At 44.6% G+C, this 20,214-nt stretch overlaps 2 protein-coding genes across 6 annotated transcripts in view; one reads left to right on the forward strand and one right to left on the reverse strand.

Annotated features, from left to right (window-relative positions):
- The window catches only part of LOC102306527 (VRK serine/threonine kinase 1), a 13,421-nt gene extending 2,916 nt beyond the window's left edge, over positions 1-10,505 (reverse strand). The window contains exons 1-12 of one of the 4 annotated variants that reach the window (XM_042225115.1): positions 10,466-10,505; positions 10,306-10,365; positions 8,814-8,973; positions 8,605-8,660; positions 7,336-7,405; positions 6,707-6,794; positions 5,917-6,025; positions 4,958-5,050; positions 4,239-4,371; positions 3,605-3,725; positions 3,389-3,447; positions 853-1,022 (exon numbers count right to left, since the gene is read on the reverse strand). In XM_042225115.1, coding sequence (XP_042081049.1) covers positions 853-1,022; positions 3,389-3,447; positions 3,605-3,725; positions 4,239-4,371; positions 4,958-5,050; positions 5,917-6,025; positions 6,707-6,794; positions 7,336-7,405; positions 8,605-8,660; positions 8,814-8,973; positions 10,306-10,365; positions 10,466-10,498 — 1,152 coding nt within the window. In that variant the 5' untranslated portion in view covers positions 10,499-10,505. Of the gene's footprint in view, positions 1-852; positions 1,023-3,388; positions 3,448-3,604; positions 3,726-4,238; positions 4,372-4,957; positions 5,051-5,916; positions 6,026-6,706; positions 6,795-7,335; positions 7,406-8,604; positions 8,661-8,813; positions 8,974-9,160; positions 9,432-9,454; positions 9,582-10,305; positions 10,366-10,465 lie in introns of those variants that run through there. The other 3 variants (XM_042225116.1, XM_042225117.1, XM_042225118.1) reach the window with 3 other exon arrangements.
- A 1,496-nt stretch (positions 10,506-12,001) lies between these two features.
- On the forward strand, positions 12,002-19,227 carry LOC102304792. 2 transcript variants are annotated; one of them, XM_042225122.1, is made up of 4 exons: positions 12,002-12,040; positions 13,927-14,117; positions 15,097-15,197; positions 18,961-19,227. In XM_042225122.1, exons 2-4 carry the CDS (start codon positions 13,964-13,966, stop codon positions 18,964-18,966), a joined length of 261 nt encoding a protein of 86 aa, XP_042081056.1. In that variant the 5' UTR covers positions 12,002-12,040; positions 13,927-13,963; the 3' UTR covers positions 18,967-19,227. The 2 variants fall into 2 exon arrangements, with proteins under 2 accessions (XP_042081056.1, XP_042081055.1); XM_042225121.1 differs by lacking the exon at positions 12,002-12,040 and having other exon boundaries at positions 13,863-14,117.
- The last annotated feature ends 987 nt before the right edge of the window (positions 19,228-20,214 follow it).

The raw sequence follows: 20,214 nt of genomic DNA on the forward strand, positions 1-20,214 counted from the left end.
TAATGACTCCAGTTCAGCTGCGTTGGTGTTAATGAAATTAACACCAGGTGCACTAGAGGGGCAACAACGAGACAACTCCCAAAGCACTAGCGTGAGGAGATACCAGGTTTCACAGCCAGTCCAGCCACGGCCAGGTCTGCCGTGTCGCCCAGCACAGCCATAACCCCCCTGGGGGGTCCCTAACCCATCAGCAGGAACAGCATCTGTTTCTTTGTGCGAGGAGGAACACGATGCCGTCCACAAGGTTACTGGTGTGAATGTCTCTGACAAACCAATCAAGACTCGACATCCTCTAGCAGGCCTTGTGATCACTACCCAGCACCACGGAGCCCGAGTGGCATCGGCCATAATACCAGACTTGGCATTTCATCAAACCATGTGGCATCGCTTCATTCTGGACACGCCCCTATGACCACAACAATCTGAAGAGACAGGCGACCCCGAGGTGTTGGGGGAGGGGACTGTGAGCAGTCCCTGGAGTGGACATCAAATGTGTCATCTATAGGAGCCTACACACTAACCCTTCGACCATAAGGACAGCTGGAGGATGGACACTAACCGAGAACAAAGTGAACTGGTGGATGAGTTAATGCAGAGGATGCACAACAACTACATATTATACAGTTCATAGATGTGAACTGGACACAATGATGTCTGAAACCATGGGACAGTTGCTCCTGTCATCACCAAACAAAGTTAGAAATAATTATGATGAAGCGACAGTTCTTCATTTCTTAGTCGACTAAATGAGGAAAATAATTCGACGGTAAGTCAGAGTTGTACACCCCCACAGGCTCGAGCTCAAATACTGCCTTTTCTCGCTTCCCTCTAGAAACAAGTCGGAGCGCTGACCTTGGTGGGAGGCGCCGCTGCTCCACTGGCAGAGGTGAACTCCAGCTTGCCGTCCTCTTTAGGACCGATGGTCTTCAGTCCAGCCTGCAGGATAGAGCGCAGCTTGTCGTAGGGTGGTTTGGCTGTGTAGCCCAGAGACTTCACCTCCTCCATGAACCGCTGTATCTCATCTGCAACACAAGGAGAAGCCAGTTCATCAGAACTCTCACACCTTGCTCGTTCGAGACCATCAGGTCATCCATGTTCTTTTCATCAAACACTTCATAAACAAAGTCATAACTTAAACACAAGCTTCCCCCCCCCACACTGTTGTCACCATAGTGTGTTGCATTCAGATGTCAACGTGTTTGCTCGTGCTCAGCACAGCAGAAGGACGGAGGTGCGACGTCTCCTCTGAACCGACACACTGCCTTCCGGTCAAAGCACCAACATTAAAAGGCAACTTTTAGCACAGTCGGGCAAAAATGTTGCCGTTTACTGCCGCAGCTTGTGGCCTGTACTTCTATCCCAGTGAGAGGTCAGGTGGTCACTGCTCAAAGGCAGAACACCAAGTGGCGCTGTCACTTGGTGTTCGCTCGCTCTGCGGTAGAGTATCACTTCCTGTTCCTGCTCAAACACAGTGGTGTTTCTGAGTAGCTTATTTGCTTAGCAATTTAATTAACAACTTTTAAATACATTCTTCTTTCATAGTATAATCTTCACGTGCTTCATCCGAAGCACACTTTCTGTGTACTCACTACCTAATTTATAGCCAAAGTATTCACTCACTGTCTCTGTACTGTCTCGCTAGCTTAGCTTAGCTCGTAGCCGACTCATTAGCACCATGGCTACTTCACCTGTCCCTCCTGCACTTTCTTGCTCATTGTGTCAGATGTTTAGTTACTCCTCGGCCTCCTTTAGCAGTAATGATATCTGTAACAAATGTAGCATATTTGCAGCTCTGGAGGCCAGGATTACTGAATTGGAGACTCGGCTTCGCACCCTTCATTCACCCGTAGCTAGCCAGGCCCCTGTAGCTGGTGCAGCCGAAGATAGCGTAGGCCCCGCTAGCTGTTCCCCGGCAGACCCCAAGCAGCTGGGGAAAGAGGGCGGCTGGGTCACGGTGAGGAGGAAGCATAGTCCTAAACAGAAGCCCCAGGTACACCACCAACCCGTTCATGTGTCTAACCGTTTTTCCCCACTCGGCGACACACCCGCCGGGGGTCAAACTCTGGTAATTGGTGATTCTGTTCTCAGACATGTGAGCTAAAAGCTAGTTCATGCATTTATTACTTCCAGGCTGGACGTACTGTAATTCATTATTATCAGGAGTCCAAAAAACTCCCTGAAAAGCCTTCAGCTGATCCAAAATGCTGCAGCAAGAGTCCTGACAGGGACTAGAAAGAGAGAGCAGATTTCTCCTGTTTTGGCTTCCTGTTAAATCCAGAATTCAAAATCCTGCTCCTCACATACAAGGTCTTAAATAATCAGGCCCCATCTTATCTTAATGACCTTGTAGTACCATATCACCCTATTAGAGCACTTCGCTCTCGCTCTGCAGGCCTACTTGTTGTTCCTAGAGTATTTAAAAGTAGAATGGGAGGCAGAGCCTTCAGTTTTCAGGCCCCTCTTCTGTGGAACCAGCTTCCAGTTTGGATTCAGGAGACAGACACTATCTCTACTTTTAAGATTAGGCTTCAAACTTTCCTTTTTGCTAAAGCATATAGTTAGGGCTGGACCAGGTGACCCTGAATCCTCCCTTAGTTATGCTGCAATAGACGTAGGCTGCCGGGGGATTCCCATGATGCATTGAGTTTTTCCTTTCCAGTCACCTTTCTCACTCACTATGTGTTAACAGACCTCTCTGCATTGAATCATATCTGTTATTAACCTCTGTCTCTCTTCCACAGCATGTCTTTATCCTGTCTTCCTTCTCTCACCCCAACCAATCACAGCAGATGGCCCCGCCCCTCCCTGAGCCTGGTTCTGCCGGAGGTTTCTTCCTGTTAAAAGGGAGTTTTTCCTTCCCACTGTCGCCAAAGTGCTGCTCATAGGGGGTCATATGATTGTTGGGTTTTTCTCTGCATCTATGAAGCGCCTTGAGGCGACTTATGTTGTGATTTGGCGCTATATAAATAAAATTGAATTGAATCATGTTAGAAACACATGAGAGCAGCCAGGAACGGACGAAATGAATCAACTCACACTTTACTGATGATGCTGCTGTAACACACAAACCTTATCAAAGAACACTAACAGTACTGATCATAGCTGACAACAACTCCAAGGCAACTTCAACTCCTTAAACACTTAAAATAATGGAAAGGTAAAATGTTCGACTAATCATGAACTTGATATGATTTGAGGTCACACGGTTTCAGACTGTGGGATTATGCAGGGCATTGTGGTTTTCACAACCAGATGAAAACATTAGTATTCATGATGTGACAAGTGTACAAGTGTACAGTATATGAATAATACGGTGAGGCACGTCAGTGTGACCAGCTCAGCGCTGGTCCATCGCAGCCACAGAGCCGCCGCTGTGAGTCTGTCTCACCTGGTTTGTCTTGAGAGGAGAAACACTTGGCCATGAACTCGCTTATGTTTTCTTGACTCCTGGAGGTGAAAACGTTACACAACTTTCTGTAATACACATCAATCAGTGTGAACTGTACAACACAAAACAAAAATGTAAAAAATAAAACGTAGAATTGTATAAAGGGCAAAGTGTTGCTGACTGGAGCACCCAGGCTGGGTGCTGAGTTTCACATACCGGATCTTGGCGTCTCTGACGTACAGCGGGTCTTGCAACTTGTCCTCCCAGGGCAGCCGGCCACACAGCCACTGAACCATGCAGTAGGACAGGATCTCCAGGTCGCTGCGCCTGGACGCGGCTGTTAGCAAACATGGCGCACGTAGCAACATTAGCAATATCAGACACTTATGTACATAATAGCATCCAGGTTATTTCCACGTTGTACGAGATGAGGAACACCAATCAGTATCAGTGTTGTTCTTTGGCAAACTTCAGCTGGAGCAACAACGCTGTGGCTGAACACACTCAGTACTACGACTGCGGCCCCAAAGGTAAGTCAGTCCAGCACACTGCCGTGTTAAAGTGCTCTGACTGCACAGCAAAACAAACATGGGTACTGTTTCGGTCTCTGGGCGAACGTGGGGCCGTGTCACACTCTACACTCTATGGTGTGTACTGAATCCCAGTTTAAATGGGGAGGAAACAGCCCAGCTGTTCCAAACCGTCCTCACTAAAATGGTTTGAAGTCCGTTCACACTGATTTTCCTGTTCATGGTTAAAAACATCAGAGTCTGCTGACTCTTTCAGATTACCACTCTGGTTTTGTACACCATGTTGGGCGTCATGACTACTCGTGTGCGTTTGCACCTACATGCTCCTCTGTGGCAGTCGATGCTTGTGAACTCGATGGTACCATCGTGACATTTCTTGGGGTCTTCCTTGTACTCCTTGGGCAGACCTTCAGGTGCGTACCTATAGGCCAGTCCATAATCTACCAAGTAAACCTACAGTTGACAAACACAAAGATTCAGGCATGCACACACATACACACAGTACTACTCCATGTTTTAGCAGTGTTCGCTGACTGTACACAAACAGGAGAACACACGATTTCAATTCTAATTCCAGCTCCATAGCACTTTATTATTCCTCAGTTTGCATTGTGCTTATATTCTCTGTGGCTTTAATAAAGAAATGTAGAGCAATAAAAGCAAACCTACATTCACCACCTCCGAGGAAGAGCAGGAAAAACAACCAGAGCCAATATTAAAATCCTGAGGGGCTGATTTCTAAATTGTCATTTATAAAAAGCTCCTTAATAACACCACCGATGATACATTATTAATCTCCAAATTAAATATTTGCCCCTGCCCCCACCTTATTTGCAGCTCTGTGCTCCTGCCATCTAATCTCCCCCGTCTGAACACTCTGGCTTCACCTCCCCCCGTCACAAAAGCCTAATTGAATCTAATGAAGCGGTGCGAGTGTGTTCCGACCAAAACCAGGCTCCTCCTCCTGCCGATGCACGGGTCACAGCGGCACTTTGTAAACTGTCACAGTTTCAGTCAGCACGCTGGAACTCCAACTGACCTGGTTGGGGTCGCTGTGACTCAACATGAGGTTAGACGCCTTCACATCAGCGTGCACGTACTCGTGCTCGTGGATGTACTCCAGAGTATCCAGCTGCACAGGAACAAATACTCCATCAAATACAGAGTACAGACACATCTGTAATGTAGCAAGACCCTAGTACAAAGTAATCACACTACATGGTTTAAATATAATGTGCAGTTTGCTGCTCAGCCCGTCATCACCTCACTGAGCAGCAGCCACGTAAAGCCAAACCTGTGATCACATTACGAGGATTTTATTAGCAACTCGATTCATTACGTTCAGTTTCAGAACATAAACATTTGTCTCTTTTAGAGGGGATGTAGCCGGGCTGAGCACCACAGAGCACAGAGGAGAGTCTGACCAGAAACAAAGTTTCACCTCCTCCACATAGATCTTAATGAACTAGAGCGAACGGGGAGACGCGCTGCTATAAGAGAAGCGTGGGATTTCCAACAAGAAAGAGAGTCACAGTAAATGACTATTTCACAGTCTATCCAGTGTCACTGTGACAAATCTTACTGGACTGTGTAAACAAATTACTTCATTGTTGGGATTTTCATGCAAACAAAGGATTTTCGATCGGAAGCACAGGTGCAGGAAATCTGCTGATGACGTTCGCGTTTCCGTAAAGCGGTGTCAGATTACAGTTTCAGCTCACGTTACAAGCAGAAACAATCATTCCAGGATGAGCAGGAGAATGCTTCTGACCCACAATCATTAACACAACTGAAAATACACTTGTGTGTCTCTTTGGGAAAATCCATTTCCTCCCCTGTGCATCACTAACTCTGAGGATGAAACTGCTTGTTATTCGACCCTCATCATCAGTTATTTTCAGTTTGCGTACAACGTTCATCCTCAGGATGTTGGTCATGACCTGCTGTTTACAACGTAAGTGTTTCAGACTGAAACAACTTCATCGTGACAAAACCAACCAGTCGAAGGCCGAGCTGCAGGACCAGCTTTCTGGGAAATCTCCTTCCGCATTCCTCAAACTTCTTCTGCAGGTCTGTGCCAAGTCTGTCGATGACCATGAACCTGTATCTGGTTGGGACAGAGAGCTTTGTTAGCAGAGCGTCAGAAAGGCTGCAGCTTTACCTGTTACTGTGAGGAGAACGCAGCTGTTTCACTTTACTTTTTATTTGGTGTTTTCTTTCATCGAGCTTTCAAGACATTAACACAGTAAAAAAAATAATAAAATATGAAAAACTGAGTTGTAAAAGGTGTAAACAGGGAGATTAGCTTAAATATCTGAGTTACTATAAGTGCACAGAGGAGGTCAGGAGAGGTGATGGAAGGGCTGAGGATAGTGCTATGTGACCCAGGCGGGACCAAAGCTGATGCCTTATCAGGCCACTGGGCCCTTATGAAACCAGTAACAAGTGCTACTACTGAGATCCACTACATGGTATCAGGCGGTGCCAAAGTAATCCACTGAATGGATCAGAGTGAGGTCTGCTATAGAAGGCAGAGACCTGAGCTGGGAAAACACAAGCTCTAATCAGCGTAATCATGCCCACCTCTGCTTTAAATCTGTGTGTGCCTCCATCCAGTGTGCAACATGCAAACACCATGGAGGAAAAGTCAAACAGAGTTGATGCACAGCTCGAGCTGCGTGCACCAAATATAACTGCTGAACCTGAACGACTGCACGTCACACAGATGGAGGAGAGACGGGCTGCATCATTACAACCTGAGACTCGTCCCCAGCACTCCCACCCTTACCTTTGACCCCCTCTCTCATGTCGACCCGAGCCCCAGTACCGGGGCACGCCCAGGTTCTTCAGCTTCCTGGACTTCATCCAGCTCTGAACTGCAGGGCAAGAGTAAACGTATCAGACACGTACATGAGCTTTTAATGTGTGCATACATGAAATCAACAACACAGGAAGTAAACTCTGTGAAGCCTGGTGCTGGTTTAAGTGGGTGATGGATGTGAGACTCCAAGTAATAAGAGTATAAATCAGTGGGGGAAAGTGGCCAATATGGCCGCGAGCTAATCTGCTGCTGGGACAAATATTTACCAACAACGTGAGACTCCAGCATGAATAAAATATGAGGCTTTGGTTCCTTAGTCATATAACAGTTAATCGTCAGGGGAGACTGACATTTGGATTGTTATTATATAAAATGCAAAGCGGTGGCCCGAGGGCCGGCGGCGCTGCCACCAAACGCTTCCTTTCCTTTGTAGGGCTCCTCTGAGCCTCGGCTGCAACACCATCTTTTAATTAAGAAACTTGCCTCTCTTTTTATTTGTTTGCCCTGCTGGTGAGACTCTTGTGTTATGATCGCAGGGCTAACTTTGGCTCGCTGACAGTGCGTGTGTGTTTATAGTGTCTGATCATGTGACTCACTGAGATCCGGCTTGGCAGCTCTCATGTAAAACGCGAGCTCGCAGAAAAGCGGTCCATTGTCAATAGGCTCCTGTGGACAGATCAACAGGTACATTAGGTCTGCAGACCCACAACAGCACACTGGGCTTTTGTGTTTCCACCCTTCACAGGCAGAAAAAAAGAAACAATCCAGAGTACAGCTCACAGCACGGCAGGCCGCCTCCTTCTCTTCCGTTTAAACATTTAAAAAACAAACAAACAAAATTGCAAAAATTGGTTGTGTGTCTGTGTGTTTAGATCCAGGTTCACAGACTGTTACATCTCTGACAGTTAGGAGCAGGTCCGTGCTGGGAATGAGCCCCAGCAATCGGTCGTGCTGCAGTTTCAATAAAAATATTTAAAATGTTGAATAAAAATGTTGAATAGCTTCCACAGTTTGTTTCAGACAGCGACAGCACAAATCATTAGAGTTAAAGTTGGAATAAACACAGTACAGGTAGAGCTTTACATTTGGCCCACAACAGCCATCATGTCACTTTTTAACAGCAACACCTGCAGCGTGCAGATGTGAGCCTGCAGCGTGCAGATGTGAGCCTGCAGCATGCAGATGTGAGCCTGCAGTGGGCTGCAGCACAGTGGATCTGACGACGCTTTTCTTCAGGCCACGCTCGCTGCTATACATCCTCACATCTCGACATTGATTTGAACCAAAAATGTAAAATTTGGATTCAAACGTTGCCACTGATTTTCAGTTCAGATCTTGGGTGATGTGGCATCCCCGGGCTTTTTCTCCCCGTTTCTCCTCCTTAAGAATACAAACAGGGAAATGGTCACAGTGCAGAAAGCGCCTTATTGGCTGCAACGTTTGCACTGTGATCACTTCTCGTGACACTTCAGTGACCAGCAACTGGACAGAGCCATCTGACAGGCCCAGGGTCAAGGCCTGTGCTGGCTGCATCGCTGCAGTTAGTGAACAAATAAATCGGACGATTCTCAGAGTCAAATGGGAGAGACTGATGAGTCTGCACATTAGAGCAGAAAAGCAAGTCAAACAAGTCAAACAAGTCCTGTCAGTATGTGAATTATTTCTGGACTTAATCCAATGAACTTATGTTGCCAATTAAGTCTTAACTCTTGATGGGCTTAACTAAAGTGGAAGTGTTATAGAATAGAAATTGATATGTCATAAAATACAAAGGTTGAGTTGGCTTTGGTAGCTACTTTTCTGTGAGTAAAGACAAACGTATGTGACGAGTAATAATGCCTGGACTGGAACAAACTTAGTCCTACCACTTTGATGACATAGCGAGCATCAGCACCCACGGGGTTTGCAGAATTTTCCTCGGCTGGGGAAAACATGAGAGGGAATATGTTCATTATTTACAGTATTTGGTTGACACATGCTCAAAATCTTTATTCACTTTTATTCAATATAAAGTTTGCAACTCAAACTCGGATGTTAACTAGAACTAACATACAAATAACATCGTCTTTCTTACCCAAGTATATGACCCCAAAGCCCCCCTGACCGATCGGAGCCCCCAGCTTCCATTCCTTCTTCATGGTGTCCTTCAGCACTTCTCCAGGAGGAAACTCCTCTGCCAGTTTCCTCTTGGCAGGGGCTCTGCCTCTGCCTGCCGCCTTGGCTTTAGGGGGCATCTAACACACACACAGCCACGGTGGTCGTTAGTGCTGCTCCATCGTGATGGAAGCAGAGCTCCAAAACAAAACTAAGCTAAACATCGTTGTAAACACAACAAGAAATGGAAACTTGTACTTTTCGGGTCACATCAGAACCATGTTTTTGTACCGAAGTTAGCTAACCACATCCTGAGTTCCCCATCACCTGCTAATGTGTGCAGCCTATACGAGACATTTCCCCAACACGAACCGCCTGTTAGCATTCAAACCAACAGAAAGAGAAACAGTAAAGCGATGGCGTCGTGCGAATCCCGCACCTTGAGTTGTTCTTTCGAGGCTCGTTAGCTCTCATGCTAACTGCGCGGTTTTGTGAGTAACCGTGTGTCACATTAGCGCCTACATGACCCGCTACATGACGCCGTCCGACAGCACACGCTCCCGAGTCGCTGTGGTTGGTTCCGTTAGCGTACACATATATGCGTGTATGGCAGAAACATACCGTCGCTTCGTTGTTTATGCTTCCCTGTAGGAGAAACTGTACACGGACCAAACTTCCCGCAAAACTACCGGTCAGGAAGTGACGTCCTCGTACCGCGCTATTTTATTGGGGGAAGTCGCTGCTTCACTACTGCGTGAACAGCGACGAGTCCTTTCTGTTAGCGTGAAGAAGTTTAAATACGCATAATCCCCGGGATCTCTTAATATATGAAAGATGTAAATATATTTTAAACATGTCTTAATATAAGAAGAAGTGCAGTTTCAACAGCAACTCTATTTTCTGCATTTCTGCTGCTGAAACCTGCCAACATGACTCCTGTGGGCTCAGTTCTAATAAAGAAATATGAGCTCAGACTGTCCTGTAAATATAAAGCAGAAAGTTTACACAAAATGCCTTTTTTTTAATGTGGAACCATCATCCATCCATTATCTGCTGCTTATCCTCCATGGGGCAGGTCTTCAGTACGTGATCAACTATCAGAGCTGTGTTATTAATTTCTTATTGTTTTATTATCAAACCATATGTCCCATTGTGCTATTTAGTTAAGTCCAAATCTGTGTTTGATTCTGTAAATTTATTTAATTTTGGAAAGAACAACAACATTTAATGTTAGGGCTTGTGCGTAATACTTTGCAGTCAATAACTCCCTGAGGTGTAGAACCATGTGATTGCTTAAGTCAGTAAAAGGTCATCCAAAGTCACTTTTTGTCTTTATAATAATGAAAACATTTTACCCAGTTTGTAGGCAGTGCAAATATATCAGAGTAAAACACAGTCCGCGCTGTTCATAGTTCAGATTGTGTATATTTGCACCTAAGTGATTAAATATATATGCTTTTGTCTCCATGCACCATAATGATGTGTTTTCCACCCATCCAGCCACACCAGTACTGCTTCATCTTATAAGGCACCTGAGAGAAACAGAAGGGGAAAGTCTTATTTTCTAGGTTAAGAAGAGCATTGATTAATTTCACTACTGTCACTGTATTGCCCAATCAAAAGTCTTAATACCTCTCCCCAAGGGCGTAGATTTGGTTTTGGCATCGGTGGGGACGGATGATTCAGCCACCGAACCCTGTCCTGTTTCTTTTTTTTCCTTTTTGTCTTTGCTTCTTGATAAAAAATTAAAAAAGAAGTAATTATACTTGCCTACATATGCTATTCTACCTGCTTTTAAACCATTTAAAATTACAATTCATAGTTTTATATGTGAATTATATAATGTTAAATTACTATTAAACAAATGACTGAGTATTTCAGGCTTTAGTTTACTTCAGCCATATTCCATATAAATCAGGTATCATACAAAAATAAAAACAGCTTCAAATACAGTCATGACAATAAATGAATATGACTTTAAGGACTTAACAACATTACTTCAGTTATAGTACACCAACATGTTATACTTTGGTGCTAAGGGAACACTGAGTGACCTGCTGGGTTTTGTCCATAAAACTACTCATCTAAGATTACCACAAAGTAAAAGATCTCTCAGCAACATTTTAGGCACTGCTGCCCCGATCAAATCAGTGAGCTGGGATTTTTCATTCTAAACATGAACTACTGTTACAGCAACAGACATGGACTACATGCCCCACACAACAACTCAATGTCCACTATGTGAAGGAGCCAAACACAAGCTTTCTCCTCTCGTTAATCTATAGCACCAACTCATCAGTCAGTCACCTGTGAGCTCGCCTCTTCACCTCTGAGCTACAACATGGCAGAGCTGCCTCTGTCACCTGATGAATAACAGTGAGACACTCCACATACATGCAGTCACACATGTGCTTCAAATACAGTCATGAACCACCAGGTCATCCTCCAGTTTCACCTGTGACCTTGTGTCACCATCACTCTCTGAGCTCTGTGTTGGTTCTTCTGTCACCTGACAAACAGGACATACATGACAATAAGAATAAAACGTGCAGCTGCTTCAGTGTTTCTGTCACTTTGTGCAGATCTTGACTCGTCAGTGATGTTTGTAGGCTGAGTGCATTTTAAAACTGTGCAAACTGCACTACAAGGTGCAAAATCGCGACTACCTCATGATATATTGTCTCAAAAATGAACCCTATGAACATGTCAGTGCCATTAGGATGAAATTATTGTGTCACCAACATTTTGACGTTAGACATTCTAACAGCCTCTGTAACAGTTTCTCTGACAGCTTCAATCAAAATGAGAAACGCTGCTCTGAGACTGAGAGAACTAACAGTGCTGCCTGCTGTGCAGGTAGTTTCCCAAACACGGTATTAATGGGTACATACTTAGACTGATGTGGGCCAAAGCCTAGCATAGCCTGTAACGTTACTGTGACGGACACATGCGTTAAGTGACTCACAGGTTTATATGAAAAACACTTTCTTATATCCAGGTTCTTCCTCTTTGCTGCCGTCCTCCTCTCCTCCTCCTCGCAGCGCAGGCTTACCGCTGCTGAAACTGAACAGAGCTCCCTGAAAGACTCAGCCAATCACATTGGCCATATTTGTCACATGACGTAGGACTCCAGTAGAGGACGTAATTTAACTCTTTCTGCACGCTGGGTGAATGAGACGCTGACAGATCGTTTTTTCTTTCTATAAGGTTTGTTTGTCTTTACTCGAAGAGATCGAAATGTTGCTGGGGACAATAACCGCTGGATATTGGTGGGGACGTGTCCAAATCTACGCCCTTGCCTCTCCCCTACTTTCACTATGTGCCTGTATAGCAGAGTTTACTGTGGAAGAAGTGGGTGATAATGATGAACAAACAAAAATGAAGAGGTGGCACTAAAAAGCTGAGAGAGAAGACAAAATTACAAAAAGATGCAGCAAAATGTGTCTAATTAAGTGACTTGTTATCTGTCGAGGCTGCTGCATCGTCAACAGTGGTAATGGCAACAACTAGTAACAAGTGCTCACAGGCTGAAGAAGCTACTGCTGCTACTGCCCTGTGTGGAGAAGTGCAGCAGTCCTAACTGCTATGGGCTTGAAGTCGGCCTCTAGTGTTGTCACATCCCCATTGAGTTCCCGATGAAGGCTCTCAGGGTCCTGTTGAGGTTGTATAGGTCTAGGCTGGTGTTTTGCTCCTCTGGTATTCTTGCCCATCCCTTTCTGTGCCCCGCTCATGTGTCTGTTCATCTTAGCCTCTATGATGCCTGACAGGAGCTTCCATGTGATGCTGAGGCAGGTTACTGGTTGGTAGTTGGAGGGGATCGGTCCCTTCCTGGGAAGAAGCTGTTCTTTAGTCTGTTGGTTTTGCACCTGATGGGTCTGAACCTTTTTCCAGTGGGCAGGATGTTGAAGAGGTGGTGGTTAGGATGGAGGTTTTCCTTTATAATTGCTCTGGCTCTGGAGAGACATCTTGAGCTGGAAATTAAGTGCAGGTAGGAGAGTGTACCGCCAATCACCTTCTCTACAGTTCTTATGACCCTCTGTAGTCTCTTCTTGTCCGCTGTTGTGCAACCAGTGTACCACACAGGTGGCACAGTAGGACACTAGGAGGTCAGACTGCAGCCTGTACCATCTCAGAACCCCCAGGAAGTGGAGGCGCTGCTGGGCTTTCTTCACCAGGGCTGATGTGTTTGTGGTCCAAGATAGGTCCTCAGAAATGTGGGTGCCGAGGAACTTAATAGAGGATACCCTCTCCACAAAGTCACTTTTATGGAGGGGGGGCATCCTTTCTTGTTTTGTTGGTGTTTAGGGTGAGGTCATTGTAGTTGGCCTGTTCTACAGTTGTGCTCTGTCACACTTTACTGTACTTAGCACAATAATTACAGTGGCTGCTGCACTTTAGCTGTTCATTTGCGTGTTTGTGTGTTTCTAAGAAATGTTCTCTGTAAGAAACAAATTACTCCAATGAAAAGTTCTTGTAACTGTAACCCTTGAAAAACCATCATTAGAGAAGCTTGGTGGGGGCTGCTGCAGAGACGAAGGTCGGCCGTGCTTCAGTGGCTGTTGCAGTGTGTTGTGTCAGGTTGGCTGTGATCTGTTGTCTCTGAACTGTCTCCACAAACTGCTGCTTCTGTATTTTGTCTGTTTCATTCTGTCTTTTTTGACATTGTCAGGCAGCTTGCAGAGACAGACACTTCAGTGGGAAACTCAACCAAAGTATTTGGATAACTAAGAATATTTGATCGAACGTGGTTACCTCGGTAACTTACCTGTGTTTGTCTTATCCAGAACAGCCCTGAATTTTGTAAATGAATCTGAATAAGTATGTAAATGTGCAGAGCCTTACCTGTTTTCAGTGTGTCATTTGATCCAAACATATTGGGTAACAGTGCACAGCTCATGAATAAGATATTGGTTCTTCAGTGTCGCCACAGACTGAAGACGTTTCACATTCACGAGGGCACGTCGTCACTACTTCACTCTTTTATGTTACCAGAAGTACTTCAGTAGCTGCTGTCGCAGCTCCATGGATAGCATGTAACGTGACCGGCGCTGGAGTTCCCATCCTGACTAACCATTGGCCTTCTATTACAATAGAGCGCTCCGTGCTGCAGTCCTAAAGTAAAGACAGGCGATGACCAACTGCAGTGATGATGAGCAGAACGATGACAGCTCAGGACAGCCCAGAAGGAAATCAAAGAGAAGTAAAGGAGGAAAGCATGTGTGCTTCCCTCCGGACGAACAGCTAGTGTCCAGCTTTGCTGAGCATGGGAACGCTGAGAAACTGGGTGAGCTGCTGTTTAAGTGTCATGGATGACGTTCAGTGATGGTGGAAGTGGAGCTCTCACTTCTATACCTGATTTAAGCTCTTAACATCTCATTAAAAATGGCCACTACATGTTATTTTAGCATCTTAATATCTAAAGGTCGTGATCAATCCATGATTTCACTAAAATAAGTCAATTAAAGAATTTTACATATTTTATATTTATATTTGAGATTTTGAATCAACGATTTGAATGTATTTGTTAAAAAGATGCACCTTACATCATGTTAGCACGTTACTCTTATTCTGTCCTTGAAAAAGCATCAAACATGTAGCAGAAAAGCTGAACTAAAATCCAGCCAACTCATGTATTATTTATAACAAGCATTTTTAGGGATTATAACAAAAATAATTTGAGGGATTTTGCAGGAAAATAATATTTGAATATTTTCCTACATGCCTTTGTTTGCTCCCGTGAAGACAAGCATTAGTAACACCTGCTTTTTTCTTTATTTATCATTATTTTGAACCCATTTTAATGGAGACTTTCTGTGTTCATGTTCCTCCATATTTCCTCTGGACTCCACACAGTAGTTTTGACTGACCTATACTTGGAGCATCCACATTAGGGGATCACCTGTGCACACTATCCACAGGGATCACCTGTGCACACTATCCACAGGGATCACCTGTGCACACTCAGACCTCAGTGAAGAATCAAATGTTGTCTCTCACGTCAGCTGGATATAAAGCTGTGCCTGATGCATTAAGATACGTGATTGGTTGATTGATCATTCAGAGACTGACATCTATGTCCTTCTCACTGACAGTTCCCTGCAGTACACACACACACACACACACACACACACACACACACACACACACACACACACACACACACACACACACACACACTTACCTTAAGTACTTTTGAATGGTTGCTTTTGCTCACTGAATGCAGAGACATTAAAGCAGTGAATGAGCAGATTCTCCTGTTTCAGCTGACAGCAGACTCACCTTCACAGAGGTGTCGTTGGCCTATCAGGACAGCTGCAGCAGACATCAGGTGCAGCCCAGGGAGCGCATCCTGCAGCAGCTCCAGGTATGCAGCCTCACGTCAGCTCCTGATGGATTCAGTCAAAGTGCAGCAGACACGAGTCTTTCTTGGTTCTGTCTGTCTGTTTTATTCTATTCTATTGTTTTTCTTGATTTTTGCTGCTCTTAACTTTAACTGTCCACTTTCTGCCGTGACCAAACAAATTTCTCACATGTGGGACTAATAAAGATCTTATCTTATCTTATCTTTGACACCCCGGCTCCTGGTCAAGCCCTGCAGACACTCTAAAGTGTCAGTGAAGCCAGCGTGCCCTGTTAACGAGTGGCCTTATACACTAATGAACAACATCATACTGACTTGTGAAATCAAAAACTGATTTCCATATCGAGTCAGAATATCATGTGTGAACTAGAGCCAGAAAACCAGTCGACACATTTAAATGAATTATTGTCGTTTGGCTACGCAAAGATTTTTGTCCCAGATTTCAAAATCAGTTTGTTTAACTGCAGTTTGACAGAAATCAATTTTTAGCTCTTCTGGGGTTTTAATTAAATTGCAGTTAAAATGAGTTTTGTTCTTCCAGGTTACTGAGAACTGTTGGAAATCTACGTGTATGCATACTTCTGCCAGGTTGCTTTTACATGTAAAAACACAACCAGCACTCAGTGCAAGCCTCTGTGCAATATTTACTTTAAAGGGAGTAGTGTTGTATTTTATATACATTCAATTTGTTTTTGTCGTATTAACTGTTCTCTAAGAAGCTGGTGGTGCAGTCACACGTTTATCAGTAAACTTCACCGAAGGCAGGTGTGACGTGTGAAAGGCAGGTCGTATGTTTGTGGTGGAAATATTCAGAGGTGAACTTGTGATCATTTCCTAAACGCTGCAAAGGTGAGAGACTCTGTGAGCGTTTGTCCTTATTTTGGTCCAGAGCGATGTGATACATCCTGTATGTGTTTATGTTGTCAGCCGCCCAGGGGAAGTCATATTTACAGTGGTTTCTTTCCTTTATGAGCCTCACAGCGAACTCTGTGAGGGACCTGTTGTAATGTGTGTTAAAACTGTTGGCTGCATTAAACAAAATGAGTAGTTTTCAGAAACAAGGGCAGTTCCTGCAGTATGAACATATTTGTACCTGAGCAACATTAGAAAACATCTGAATTCAAAGCTCGGCCACAGAGCCGCGTATCTTAAACCAACAAAGTGAAATATTGCTTTAAAAGCAGCGTGTGTAACCTTGTTCTTCTATGCAACATCAGCAGTTCTGCTGATAAAATAAGCGTAGCATGCAATGATATGTCGGCTCTGCAGAAAGGATCAATATCAACTGTGACCTGGTACAGTTCAAGCCTCAGACGCTGTCACAGCCATTTTATCCAAACAAAGGCACTCTCAGGTATGATGTCAGAGCATCGTATCACGCTCCCTGCAGCCTGTGCACACACATACTGAAGTCCTGCGCTTAATTGAAATGATTCGGTTCCATCAACCTCAATCAGGCTTATTGCGACACAGCACTGACAGCATCTCCACTCTAAACAAGAGGCTAAGAGCAGGTTAGAAGCTCAAGCTAGTATGAATGCAAGTAATTAACACCTGTAAATAAAACGTGCACAGGTAGAAAGAGTGTACGGCCCCGTGTCTAAGTTAATACTGAAGGAAAAGACACTGACACTAGTACGTGCAGTACCAACAGTCACTCTAACAGTGATGATTCTGATAGAAATCCCATCCCAGAGGTTTTTAAGGTGGCAATGATTAAACCATGACTTGATCCTGCTGTGGTGGCTAATCACAGACCGCTCTCTAACCTCTCTTCTATTTTTAGAAATTCTTGAAAAAGCAGTTTGCCTGTTATAGACGGGTCCACAGTGCACCTCTGGCATCTTAGAAGCACACAGTGGGGGGAACAGGCTGTCATTTCTAGTTTCATTTTAGTGGATGGAGAGAGAATATCAACCAAAAACGCTTTACATAACAGTTAGAATTATAGAAATGGGATTTGCATGTCATTACATGAAGTAAATATTTAGTCCCCTAGCAAAGTATGAGTGAGTACTTGGTGGAGAAACCCTTACATGCACAGCTGTAAGCCTTTTCTTGTAGTTGGCAACAGATATGCACACGAACCTCTCAGGAGGGATTTTACAGAAACAATCCTTCAGGTTTCTTGGCTGCCACTTGGAGCTTCAGCTCCCTCCACAGGTTTTCTGTCGGTCTGGATCCTGGCGAGGCTACTCTGTGACGTAGCCATAGTCTTGTTGGCTTGGTCGTATGTCGTGGGCGGTTATCATCCACAACCCATCTCAGTGGAAGTCCACTGGCCCTTCAGTGTGAGGTTGTCCTGTAACCTTTGCAGAGAAACAGAAATAATGTTTGGACCTTTGTGCTTTCCTGGGGGCAGCGGTGCTGTTTGGGTCATGCTCGGCATTTCTGTTCCTCCAAACTCAGCCGGCTGTGTTCATGCCCAGGGCTCCAGATGGTTTTATTACACTCAGATGTTTACTGGCTTAAGACTGTGGTCCAACTGCCTTCAGACCACCAAGTCGTTTTAGGCTCATCCGCCACCTTTCTCATGATCATCTTCACCTGATGAGGAAGATCCTGCGGCCGCATGCCATTTCCATTTCCAAATAATTCTCAGTAAGCTTGTTGCTGTGGGCCATCACAGCCTTGTCTACAGTCTGGATGTTCGAACAACTCGTTGGTTCTTGTCCATGGTGGTGGAGAGGTTGGAACAGAAGAAATGGATCCTGTGAACAAGTGTGTATCATAAAACACTGAGACCAAGGAGTCCCACATGTGTGCCCACATGGACACAGCCAGTCACAATTACTGACGTCGCTTTTACGTGTTTTTATTTTGGATTTTTGTTGATATCGATCCATTAAAATCCAACTGCCATAAAATGTAGAGACGGTTTATTTGTTGTGTGCTAGCAGATAAATTCAGCAGGGATGTAATAAGCATTGACCCAACTTTAAACTCTTACTGGACAGTGACTCAGTGCTGACATTTAGAAAGAAATAGACTTGATCCTGTTGTTGTGAGAAAAGCTGCTTGACCCATGAATGCCTTTGAAACCCCAGTGAACTGTGAGATTTGGTTGGACAGTGGAGACTGTGCGCTTGCACACTGGTTGCATGCACCGTGTCATGGCAGCAGGGAGTGTTTGTTTCATCGTGTTGTGAAGTTCAAACAGAGCAGTTTTGTGTTGATGATGTTGTTACTGTAACACTAAACCGTGCGACAGGACAGGCCCTGACAGCCTCCTGCGTTACTGTGCGTGCTGTGCGAGTACACAATGACAACAACACACTCCTCATGCACATTTAGCAGCAGTGTACCTGTGGTACTAACTTCTAACCTGACATCAGCCTGTCGTCGCTCTCTTATCAGGAATACAGTAGCGTGGAAAACATCAGCACATCCCACCAGTGTAATCCTCTTTGAAACACTGCTACTGATAAAGGTTATGTATTCAAAGATATAATACATAAAATTGGCCTCTTTTACAATAATTCCTATAATTGAAATAAAAAACATCAGTCAGAGGGAAAAAGTAAACACTCCTGATTCAGGAGCTTCCAGAGCTTCAGCCTCCTGCTGTGTCTGGCAGACGTTTTGAACAGAGCTCTAAATTATTAAAAATAAATCATCCTACAGGGGAGATGATCTACACATGGCATAGATTTCAAAAGAATGTCGATTTGTCCAGGATAGGCTGTTCCAGCACCAAGAGCAGATATTTGATGCAAATAATAAAAAAAGCCTCTAAAAGTTTTTTCAACTGTTACCGTCATCACAGATCTGACCTGCTCGGGAGGGATGGCAACACAAGCCCACATATGTTTAGTGACAATGGAAGCAGCAGCTCGGTTTCCAGGTGAAAAAGGAGCAAAGGAAAAGACTTCATTTGGGAGAAGTCTGAGGAGTTTGCACCGAGATGACCGACAAGCTGGGAAACAAACTCAGGTTAGGATTGGACAGACTCACAGCAAGAAGGGGACGGCTTGAGGAGTGGGCCGTACTTAAGACGAAATGATCTCCAATAAGGAAATAAATATTCTTTCTCAGCGAAGATGACTCCTGTTGGAATAATGTCTGTCATTCATTAAAGGTGTGAGAGTGCATCTTTCTACAACATGAAGATGTTAAGCACTCCACCAAGTCCAGATCTGATATAATCAAATTAGCTCCCACTAACATTAGTGTGGAGCAGCTGTTCAGATCATTAAAGAGGCTCTAAATGAATCCAGAAAGCAGTGTTTGCTAATCTGCTGGCTTTGGCAGGTGCGCGGCATGCTAACCCAAGTTTGCGTTAACATAGATTTAAAAACTGACATCGTAGGTACGTCCATCAGAATTTTCAGATGAGTTCGAATCTCAGTGACTTAAAGGTCAGAGGTCTGGGATTTTCAAATGAACACCACAGGTGCAAAAGTCTGGGAGAAGTTTAAATGTCAGTCACCTCGTCTTCAAGGTCAGGGGTCAAGGTTTTCAAAATCCAAGAACTCAAGAATTAGGCTACGTTCAAAATTCACTCCACAGATGCAGCTACTGAAAGTGAGTTTGAGTCTGAACTCAAGGTCAGAGGTCACATCGGGCAGCAGCGACTGCTAGCAGCAGAGCTAATGCAGCTTCTGGACCCACTGTACAGTAACGCTCCGTGTTCAGAGCTTTTATTTGTGTTTTCAGTTTTTAATAAGTACGTGACCAGGTCATGTGACACAGCTGTGCGCTCCTCACTCTTATAACACTTGTTAGGAAGCGTTTGGTCAGAAGCTCGGCGCTGTGTGTGAGAGCCGTCTGCAGTCAAGACGTTCACACTCGGTTTATCTTGTTGCCATTATGATTTTTGAATACGTCTCATTCTGACTAAAGGACGATCTGATATCCTCGTGTCGGCGTTGTTCCCACATCATCATAATAAATGTTGTTCCAAGTTCAACATCGCAAGTGACCAATCACCTTCTTGTGACGTCATACTCCTGCGACTTCGAAATACCCACCTTAAAACAAATTTTCTGCACTTGTGCCCGCCTCTGGCTGTCAATCCAGC

Source organism: Haplochromis burtoni, unplaced genomic scaffold (genome assembly GCF_018398535.1).
Source record: "Haplochromis burtoni strain Fernald_Lab_line unplaced genomic scaffold, NCSU_Asbu1 Contig_160, whole genome shotgun sequence".
Taxonomy (NCBI): Eukaryota; Metazoa; Chordata; class Actinopteri; order Cichliformes; family Cichlidae; genus Haplochromis; species Haplochromis burtoni.

What these genes read in the sequence shown, in the direction of transcription:
- LOC102304792 (XM_042225122.1), top strand. Translation starts at nt 13,964, where the DNA reads ATGACCAACTGCAGTGATGATGAGCAGAACGATGACAGCTCAGGACAG. An exon ending in TGGGAACGCTGAGAAACTGG is followed by an intron (nt 14,118 to 15,096) that starts GTGAGCTGCTGT and finishes CTCCTGTTTCAG; the next exon opens with CTGACAGCAGACTCACCTTC.